Source organism: Amphimedon queenslandica, unplaced genomic scaffold (genome assembly GCF_000090795.2).
Source record: "Amphimedon queenslandica unplaced genomic scaffold, v1.1 AMPQUscaffold_11787_Cont13973, whole genome shotgun sequence".
NCBI lineage: Eukaryota > Metazoa > Porifera > Demospongiae > Haplosclerida > Niphatidae > Amphimedon > Amphimedon queenslandica.
Window position 1 is genome coordinate 1249 of NW_003547972.1, and position 10817 is coordinate 12065.

Below are 10817 nucleotides of genomic sequence, written 5' to 3' on the forward strand. Positions count from 1 at the left end.
AAGAATTATATATACTGTACCCTATGTACATGTACCTAGTTGATCTGTACATGAAGTTCATGAACATGCATGTACAGTACATGTACTCTATTGTATTAGTTGCTACTGTACTGTAGACTGATACATCTACATGTATTTATTGTGTTTGTGTTTGACATGCATTTACAACTGTATCTATACTTTTCGCCTTTTTTCTTTTGATTTCTTCCGCTATTATTTTATGATTTCTCTCACTCTCCATTGGTCCAGTGCTCAAGAAGTGAAGGAGCGGTTACTGTGTCATGCTATCATTGGACGGAATCCTCACAAAGAGAGAATAATGACAGTTGACATTGTGTGCCTCTTCATTGCTCCTCTATTAGAATTCAGCACCAAAGAAGTGACATTTAGAATGGAACAGGTATACAGTACATGTACATGTACATGTACATAAAGTAGAATTTGCAAAGAAGAGCAGAGAGTACATGTATATATTTACTGTACATACTTTTATTGTTAATTTTCAGGAGCCTGACAGTCTGTTGGAAAGGCATGTACATGACATGTTACTGAAGAATGTGTCTCCATTGCCATTAACTGCTTTATTAAGCTGCAGCTATCCTTTCAGACTGAGCCTCTCTCAGGATGAACCATTCACTGCTAATCAGGTACCCTACCATTGCACTCCTATACAGTACATATACATGCATGTATGTGCAGTATTCTTACATGTACAGTACATGTACATTCATTATTGCAGTAGTATTTTTATAAATGTTCATCCACCATTTTGTGTAGATGTTGTCATTGGGATCAAGTGAAGAGGCTGTACTGTCTGTCCAGTATGATTCCTCTTATTGTGTTGATAGACAGTCCCGTAATGAGAGCCAGACAATAGAGATTGCCTACAAAGAACATCCTCAGAAGGTAGAGGAATCCAGTACATGTACACATGCATCAATTATTAGATAAATTTGAAATTTTAGTAGAGATTTTTGATTTTCCTTCTTTTTTCTTTTTCTCTTGATCCTCTCTCTCCCTTTATTTTTTTAATTACATGTACATGTACATGTGTATGAACATGTATTTTTATTTTAGGACTACATTAATCTACTAGCCGAGATCCATTTCCCTAATATTCATTTCAGTACCACTAAAGTTGATTTTGGGTGTGTACTAAACAACACTGAAGTGATGGAGGTAGTCCGTATGACGAACAACAGTCCACTCGTCGTCAACTATCGCTGGTACTTCCTTAAAGGGGCCCCAACCCGCAGGGACCCTCTACATGATGATGAAGGTGTCGACATGCAGAGTGAAATAGAGACAGACTCCATCGAAGGCTCTAGCTCTAGTATTGACGAACAGCAGCAACCTGAAGGGGAGGGAGGAGCTGTCACGCCTCCTATTAACGTTGTTGATGTAGAGGAATCACCACGACCATCAGAAGGAGAGAAAGAGGAAGATGAAGGATCGTTAAAGGGAGTGGGCGTACATGTATCAAGGAAACAACGAGAAAGCATTGGGTTTGAGTTGAGGGTCACTCCTGAGTTTCTAGCAGCAGAGAAGATATCAGTTCATGTGACAGCTCCTAGTGTGACTGAATCTCAGACCGAGGATATCAATAGAACTGAAGGAGTGGGGGAGGATATCAGGGGGAATAGTGAAGTACCTGTTGTTATATCTCAGTCCTTGCCTCCTTCAGAACACAGTGAATCAACAGTAGAGGTTACTGAAGAGGAGGAGGAGGAGGTAGAAGAGGAGGAGGAGGAGAGGGAACGTCAGCCGTGGGAGATGGTAGGAGAACCTTTACAGCCAGTCAGCATTAGACAAGTGAGAGAGAATACAATATGTGCATGTGTACTATTGACTGCAGTATGTCTTTTAATAAGTAAAAATATATATACACGTACATGCATATAAATGTACTGTATATGTCATGTACATGCATGTTAATTTTATTACATGTGTTTATTTTTTTGTCTCAGATATTTGATATTTTGCCATTATTTGGAGTACTTCAGCCAGGAGAGACTCAGGATGTTGAGATGAGCTTCTTTGGTCATACTGACGTGTCTACTGAAGTGAGGGCTGTATGTAAAGTGGAAGGAGGCCCAGTCTATGAGCTGGTACTGGCTGGTGAAGCTTCTGATATACAGTATAGAATAAATAAAAAGAAAATACGTCTTGGAATTGTGGTAATTTTTATGAGATAGAGAGAGAGAGAGGGACAGAATAGGATGTAATGCAATATGGAATACATGCAGGGTTTCTCACAAATCATGCAGCATGTACATGTACATGTAAGTGAGCTATAACCCTTTTCCTTACACAAGTAATTCGCAAAGATTAATCCTTTGGACAACTTTTTGAATTATTTATGTTGTCATGGAAATCATCAATTATTCGACGCCACACCTCTTGACCACGCCCAATCAGCCATTTTGATCGTTTTTCATAGAGTATCTTTGTGCCTTTCAAGAGCTCTCAGTAGACCTGCAAGTTCTATTCCATTCACTTAAAAGTGCTCCAAAGCACCTAAACTGCTTGCACCTACATAGATTTTAGCTGCTGCATTTACTTACAACCAGTTTCATTGCCTTTACAATATCATCAACAAATAGTCAACTTTTTGCAAAAAAAAAAAAAAAAAAAAAAATAAGTGTTGAATAGCAATTATAAAAGTGCCGACAAAGCATTCTTTCACTTTTCTATTCTTTCCTATGGTTTCTATTTTACCACTAATATTATTCAATACCAATTTCTGCCAAGAAGGTGTGGTTTCCTGTAAAACGCACGTGTTTGCCCTAAAAAGAGGCGTGGTAATTGCTTTTTTATTAATTGTTATTACCTTGTTGTAGTTCTACAACAAATTGTCAGGCAAAGAGATAAACAGCATGCTTCTTGAATACATGACATTTAGGGTCGCTTTAAAAATTCGTAAAAAATCCAATTTTGATTGAAATTAGTTCAAACTTCCTACGCAGCATAAGAACATGTACATGTACGTGTGTATTTGTATCAGAAAAATTATAAAACTGGGAAATTTTCTCCTAGCCATTTTTGACGAAATTTGGCCAATGACCCTGATTTTGAAGCAACTTTAAAAATTCATTATAAAATTCAAATTTTTAAGAATCAGTTTAAACTTCCTGCACAACATAAGAACATGTAAATGTACTATATGTGTATCAGGAAAAAATTATAAAAATAAAATATTTTCTCCTTAAGATTTTGTCAAAAAAGTACCCTGTACTATAGTTATTGTGATATATTTATTTCCTAGCCTTATGACAGTCTTTGTTGTGAGGAGATAACACTGAGCAATATTGGAAAGGTAGCACTTGATTTCAAGGTACTTGGAGCTGTTGATGGTGAGCAGTTGGAACCAGGACAATTCTCTGTATCACCAACACAAGTAAGCAGAAAAACAATTTACTATTTCTGTATAACATAAATATTTTAGTATTAATCAAAAAGGACTTACGTTATTAAGATCTGAACCTGATCTACTGAGAATATTAATGTGGCTAGCTAAAGGTAATACTTTTTCATGCCTTTGCATGCACATGCATGTATATTATATATTATTCTGTCATATTCCCTTTTCCACATTGTTTGAATTCAAAATCTTCATTTTATTATTCATGCATGTAGATCTTTCTGAATCACTTGCACTATAGCTAATGTCTGTATAAATAAATTGACATTGTTATTTTTATTATTATTAATATTATTATTGTTAGAGGATGTTTACAGTACAGTGTCATTGTATTGTCTCCAGTTGGTACAGTCACTTATTCTTGAGCCATTGACTCCAGCACTAATGCAGCAAGTAATGGAATCAGTTACTCCTGAGCTACTACAAGAATTTGCTTCTTCTAAAAGTGAAGAGGTATTTTATTATAATTGGTGTTTTATATTTTTTTATTTCTCCCATTCTCTTTCTTGTCTTTCATTGTTTTGTCACCCTCTTTTATTATTACATGTAGTTTAAGCAAGTGGCTTGTGAATTAATGGTTGATATTCAAAGGCTTCAATGACAATACATTTATTCCAAGACACATGCTGTTTCTAATAATTATTGAATGTATAATAGCCTGTCAAGTATTTATGTTACAATACAGTGTCATATGCATTATTATGTCTTTGCTGATTTGCTTGAGATTCTGATGTTGATGATGACATCAATGTGAAACATATACATGTATAGGCAACAAATTTCTTTTTAATCCACCCCTTCGAGAGTATATGATATTGATATGAATATCATATGAGAATTTCCACCCCCAATTTTTGGAAAAATGGTTGATCTTACCCAATGGAGAGCCAGTATTGGCCTGTGGAATTGTTGTAAAGCTGCTGCTTGTAGTTCAACTAAGTTTAGCCATGCAACAACTGAAGCTCTTAACTTTCAAGCAGCATTTGCTTACTACATGGCAGCTATTCTTTTTCATAATACTTGTTCTTTTTTAAGACTGATTAATCAAGGTAGGCCATTGTATAGACTATATATAGTCCTAGATGTATAATTATAATTATTGTTATCAGGTTGCCGTCTTCATTTCTCATCACTTATTTGTCTTGGCTTGGCTGGAGGCAGTGCTCTTCTTTTGATTTTTCATCTACTTCTTTTATCAGGAGATATTGAACTTAATCCAGGTCCTGTAACAGGTATATATTTTTAATAAGGTATAAGTGTCACTTCCTTGTATTATAATAATGCAGGTGATTCAAAGGAAATATTTAGGTGGTATTCTAATAGGCTTGTTAACCCAATTTCTAAAAATCTTCTGAAAGTGACTAATGATATGTACGCTAAGGAATTAATACCACAAGGAACTAAAGATGAGATGATGGTGTCAACAATTAAACCCTATGATAGAGCTACTAAACTTGTCAATGTTATTGATGAGCAATTGGAGGGCTCTCTTGATCAACAGCAATATTTAGCAAATGTTTTTTATGTATTAAGGAACCAAAGAAATTGGGCACTGGCAGAGCTAGCCAGTTCTATATTTGGTGGGTAAATTATGTACTAGCTCTTGTTAGTATGTATCTGCATTATAGTGTAAATTTTTACATGTAAATGTACATGCATACATGAACATTATTGAGAAAATTTCTAAGTAGCATTGTGTACTATCAAAAGTAAAGTTCTTTCGGATCATATCTACTGGTATGGCACTTGCTTTTGGCAGCGTCATTGATCATGCAAAATTAATAAGCATTGTGGTTACTTAATTTTTATCATGATTTAGGTTCATTGATTCAGGTATGGAATTTTGTGAAATATCATGTGGGGTATATGTGGAGGCTGCATGTATTAATAATCAAATAAGTATTAGTTATTACACCCTACTGGAGGCTTTATCTGATATATACACGAAAACTATATTCATAGTTTGAGTGTATTATCAGGTAGATAAAGCCAACAGTCTAGTAGGGTGTCATAACTGGTTTATTCAGAAGCCATACAGAACAATGGCACCAAGCATGGTTGATAGTGGATATTCAATGAATATCATTGGATATCTGGCTGCCCTAGGGCAATATCCTTATTGCCCTAGGGTAATGATATTCATTGAATATCCACTATAAACCATGCGTGGTACCTTTGATCTGTATGGCTTCTATAGAATAAACTTTGTATTATAATCATAAAATTCAACATTTACATGTTCATGCAAATGGTATGGACTTGTTTTTGTTTTGTATATACATTCCCAGGTCATTCTAATAAAATTGAACTGTATCCTGATGATGTTAAAGAATATGCTGATATTTTAAAGAAACACTACAAGAAACGAAGTATCATTGAAACAGATTGGCCACAAAAAGTTGGAAATGACATTTTTGGAAGATTAGCACTTATGCAGCAAAAAGGCAACTCAACTTCTTATCACGAAGATAATACTGATAGGCATCAAAAAGACACTTCCATTCCACAAGAGTCATCAGATTGGTACATGCTACGGGGACAAGTAGATGAGATATATAATCTCCTTGAGAATGAAGAAGTTGATATCAAGGATATTTTAAAACCTACAAATGATTCAGAATCTATATCTCTTATAGTTCTAATTGATGGTCCTCCTGGCATTGGAAAGACAACACTTTGTCGTAAAATTTTACATATGTGGTCTGATAGAGAACTCATTCCGCATTATGACTTGGTACTTTATTGTTCTTTAAGAGATGAGAAGATAGCTAAAGCAGGTACATTGAAAGATCTATTTGTGTATAAACGTAATAATGTTCCTGAGATAGTTGATTTGATTGAGGAGTGCAATGGAGAGGGGATGCTGATAATTTTTGATGGTTGGGATGAACTAAGTGAACACCACAGACACTATTCGTTAGCTGCTGGTATTATTCGTAGGGAGCAGTTAGACCAATGTTCAGTAATTGTTACCTCTCGTAGCTTTGCCTCCTCTTCACTTATAAAAACGTCTTCTCTCAATAAACATGTTCATGTCATTGGATTTTCTAAGAATGAAATAGCAAAAGTAATTATACAAACACTTCAAAAAGATAAAAAGTTAGCACACGAACTCATTGATGAAATTTCTAAAACTCATTGGAATGGCTACAAAAAAACTGCTTTTTTCAAAACTTCTCAAAGCAATGAGGAGTCTTTACTAGCAGTGAATCTCATTAATGATCTTAAAGTGCGAAGTGATGTCCAATCATTATGTTTTATACCATTAATCTGTTCAATAGTTATTTCAGTTTATCTTGAGGAAAGAAAACTAAAAACAACACTTACTGAACTGTATGAGAACTTTATTATACAAACTATCAAAAGGCAAACAGAAAAGCAGGGTTGTCGCTCATATGTCTCTAATAGTCTTTCTTCATTACCAGTAGAGTTAGCTGAACCTTTTGAAGAGATTTGTCAGTTTGCTTACACTAACCTGGCTAATAATAATGAAGACCCTGTATTGACATTTGTTTCTCATCAAATTATTGGGATGTCGGCAGCCAAGGAAAATTATTTTGGTTTATTAACAACTTTCATAGATCATGCAGAAATGTATCAGTTCATTCACTTGACTATTCAAGAGTTTTTAGCAGCATGGTGGATAGCTAAGCAACCAAACCCAGAACAGATATTTAAAACCCATTTTAATAATGACCACTTTCGAATGTGTCTGAGGTTTGTTGCAGGTCTAACCAAACTTAGTCCGCAAAAAAGTTATGAACAATACTTCAATAAACCAATTGCCTTACAGTGCAAGACAAAAAGGTTATTTGGATTTGTTGCTCGATATCAATCCTATTTCTATACTAATCCAATAGTTGACCATGTTTATCAATATGAGCTCCTTACTGATTTTGATGGTTTTCCTATTCTCCTCCTTCATCTCCTTTACGAATCACAAAATAAAGAACTATGCCAAGCATTAGCGCTATCCATTAGTCCTCAATCAATTTGTCTTCATGCATTACAATTTTCTCTATTTGACGTATTGTGTCTCAATTATTTTCTTAATGTCAATAGTACTACCCACTGGGACCATCTTCATCTGATGCCATTATATCAAGATGGACAATCAGTATTTACTACCATATTGAACACAAAAAGACTAGATGCACATTTTTATGGACTCACCAATGACACAATACTACAATTAAGGAATGTCCAGGAGTTCTACATTGAAGTATCAGGTACTTCTCTATATACATGTGATGTACTTGTACGATTCCTCAGTTTTTCACAAATAAAAATACTGCACATGACAGTAGACGAAAGCATGGAAAAATATAATATGGAACAATGCTGTTGTTCTGATCTAAAGAAATGTTTAGCAGAAAAAACAACTCTACAAGAATTCAATGTTTGTCATAGACGAACAAATCAATTTTATCATGACATCCAAGAAAAGATAAATTGTCATGAAAGGAGCATTTTTGATGCTATCATGAACGGAATATGCGACAATATAAGCATAACATTTCTTTCAGTACAATTTTTTGGTAATGGCATATATTTAACGCATGGTTTATTAGAGCAACTCTTAAGCAAAAACAAACAATTAAAATCTCTTTTTGGTACTATTCTTCCATTGCCTACAGTGGTTGAAACATTAAACTCACCATTGGTTGCTCTAAATGCGACAACTCTTCCCTGTGATAAAGAAGCATTGCCATTACCTGTTCCAGAAAATACTCCCCTCATTCCTGGATTGGAATGTATTTTATTATCAAAACTGCATCCATCACATATTAGTAATCCTAGCTTGGTTGTAACTGAATTGCCAATAAATTCCCCTGAAAGTGCTGTTGAGCTCTTTGATATTCTAAAAACTGATAATAAACTGAAAGCATTGAGATTACTTTTAACATCTGAAACATTTAGTTGTATCTGGACTTTCCAAAATATGTGTACTAGCATGAAAGAAATGCTCCAACGAAATCAAACATTAGAATGCCTTGAAATAAAAACAGATTCTCCATTGCAGTTTACCAATACTTTTAACGTTCTTTCACATATATTCCTTTCTTGTCTCATTGCTGGTCTTGAGAAGAATGAAACATTACAGCAGCTGTATCTACCTATTCTGCTCTCTACTAGTTGTATGTATAATGATGACAATGATGTAAAAACTCTTTTTAATCTTTTGTCTTGTAAGAAAAACCTTACCGAACTCCAATTAGAATTTCAAGGCCACAATCAAAAACACACCATCATTAAAACAGACAATGACACCATATTCCAGAATCATGTTCTACCAATGATTATTGATATTTTACTGTCCAATACAAGGATTGAGGTACTAAGTTTAAGTATTCACTTTTTTCGTTCACCAAAGCATAATAATAATAAATGGAAAGAATTCATTGATGCTATCCTCAACCATTCTTCACTTCAACATGTTGTTTTAAAGTTGCGTTTTCAGAATGAGTTGAAAGAGTTTCTCAGAGGGCTTGTAAAGGAACTTAAGGAAGCACCAGTAATAATCTGTGAAATTTAATACCTGGGAAGTGGAATATTTTACTGCCTTTATTATTTAACTTTTACATGTTTCTAATTTTACTGTTTACATCTGAGCTACTATAAATGACTAGATCTATAATTAACAAAAAATTAACTGGTTTTTTCTTGTATAAATATTCTACTTTTACAGTATTTCATTGCTTACTTGTATTAAAATTCTTGATTGCTGCTTAGTAATACTTATTTTGAAATAATATAAACTAAAATATAGCAAGATATATGTACCACAGTGAAATAAAATCATTTATAAAATAAATTTAAAGTTCATTCTCAATCTCTTTTGCTTTCTCTTCCACTGCCAGTCTTCCCTATAATAATTAATAAACAATCTATATTCACAATCCACAGAGTTTAACAATGCACACAAGCTATAATTACACTATTACAACATAATATTAATTAAAATCTAAAATCTTTGTGCTTGCCGCTTAATGAAGCTGGATTCAGAATATTAATTTTCCTTGCAACTGAAAATGTGGTATAACATAATTTTTGTGACAGCCCCAAAAAATATTCTGAACCAGTTTCACAGCTAGGGCAAAGACAAACCTTTGATATAACAGACTCATAAGAATTGAGTATCATAGTTTCTAATAATCCTCCTAGCAATGGAACACCATGAACACTCATAACAGTATGCTGCTGCAGTATAGTCCTAACAATAACAAATAATTATTAATACTATTATACCAGCATTGGCTTACTTTGATGGATCCTCTGGATGTACTTTGTATTGCAGGACTTCACTCATCTTAAATAAACTTTGTAATGAGACCTACCAAGTGAATAGATTACATATACATATAATAGCAAGAGTAGATAATTAGTTAGGGTAATTATAATTGTATCAAGATCAAACACCAAAAACTTTATACCTTAAGGTTACTTTAAAATGCGGGTACTATTAATTGCGAATTTTGCGCTTGGGTTAAAAATCACAATTATTAATAATGACATTATAATGCCATATAACTATTAGTGATAGTTACTTAATCGCAAATTTTAATACCAGCAAAATCTACCTTGTGCTAAAATCGCAAAATTTAGTACCCGCAATTAAAGTCACTCTAAGGTAGTCAGAGGAGGAAAATGAGACATTTCAAATAAATGAATTTTAAGGATTTATATAATTAAACTACTCACATTAACGGCAGAGATGGTAAGTGTCTTGCTAAGAGTGTCTTGCTAAGAGTGTCACACTCAGACATTTCATGAATATACATCATCTCATTAAACCCTAATATCTATAAAGAACAAGACATCATACATCAAGTATTAATATTAAAGTACATTACATACAGCAATACATACATTATATACATGTAATCGTACATACTTTAATGATAATGTACACACATTAATAATAAGTATATGCATTAATATTATAGTACATGACAACATGTGCATACATTAATTACAAGAGCTGGTGCATTCCATAGTGTACCAAACAACCGATGACTAAACAAAACTCGGCCACTCCCATTTTGACCACACCTCCTTTCCAATGTATCAAGTGTCTTAACGTTAGTATTGTGACGTGTTGGGTATTTACGATATGCAGCCTGTACTACAGTCTCCCAGGGAAAACTACAGGTAAGTAATAATATAACAATAATAAGGTATTAATAATGGTTTTACATGCTAAAATGCTTACTAACTCAAAAGTATAACTATCCACCCACGTCTTCATTTCTTTCTCATAATTTTGCTATCTTTTTAATTGATTTATAAGACCTCAACAAGCCTGGAATGACAAAATCGAGGATAAAATCTCTGTAGGGTCTTTTTTGCACCACGTGTTTTGGCGGGAACCACGCCCACCGTTACCATAGCTACC

The 10817-nt window shown here is 33.9% G+C and overlaps 2 protein-coding genes and 1 long non-coding RNA gene across 4 annotated transcripts; 1 reads left to right on the top strand and 2 right to left on the bottom strand.

Annotated features, from left to right (window-relative positions):
• Window positions 1-252: 252 nt before the first annotated feature.
• Window positions 253-4101, top strand: LOC109588894 (hydrocephalus-inducing protein-like). Its single transcript, XM_020004999.1, has 9 exons — window positions 253-400; window positions 507-647; window positions 778-906; window positions 1078-1812; window positions 1968-2177; window positions 3266-3397; window positions 3446-3519; window positions 3726-3874; window positions 3972-4101. Exons 1-7 carry the CDS (start codon window positions 320-322, stop codon window positions 3449-3451), a joined length of 1434 nt encoding a protein of 477 aa, XP_019860558.1. The 5' UTR covers window positions 253-319; the 3' UTR covers window positions 3452-3519; window positions 3726-3874; window positions 3972-4101.
• Window positions 2657-2873, bottom strand: LOC109588895 (uncharacterized). Its single transcript, XR_002188423.1, has 2 exons — window positions 2831-2873; window positions 2657-2786 (listed from the first exon to the last, which is right to left on the bottom strand). It is a non-coding gene; the product is annotated as an uncharacterized LOC109588895 (long non-coding RNA).
• A 5156-nt stretch (window positions 4102-9257) lies between the features above and the next one.
• Window positions 9258-10790, bottom strand: LOC105315100 (PRELI domain containing protein 3B-like). Of its 2 annotated transcripts, none has more exons than XR_002188422.1 (6): window positions 10635-10790; window positions 10390-10567; window positions 10124-10224; window positions 9685-9755; window positions 9530-9635; window positions 9258-9288 (listed from the first exon to the last, which is right to left on the bottom strand). XR_002188422.1 is itself a non-coding variant. In XM_020004997.1 (6 exons), exons 1-4 carry the CDS (start codon window positions 10668-10670, stop codon window positions 9728-9730), a joined length of 339 nt encoding a protein of 112 aa, XP_019860556.1. In that variant the 5' UTR covers window positions 10671-10790; the 3' UTR covers window positions 9258-9288; window positions 9530-9635; window positions 9685-9727. The 2 variants fall into 2 exon arrangements, 1 of the variants encoding a protein (XP_019860556.1); XM_020004997.1 differs by having other exon boundaries at window positions 10639-10790.
• Window positions 10791-10817: the final 27 nt, after the last annotated feature.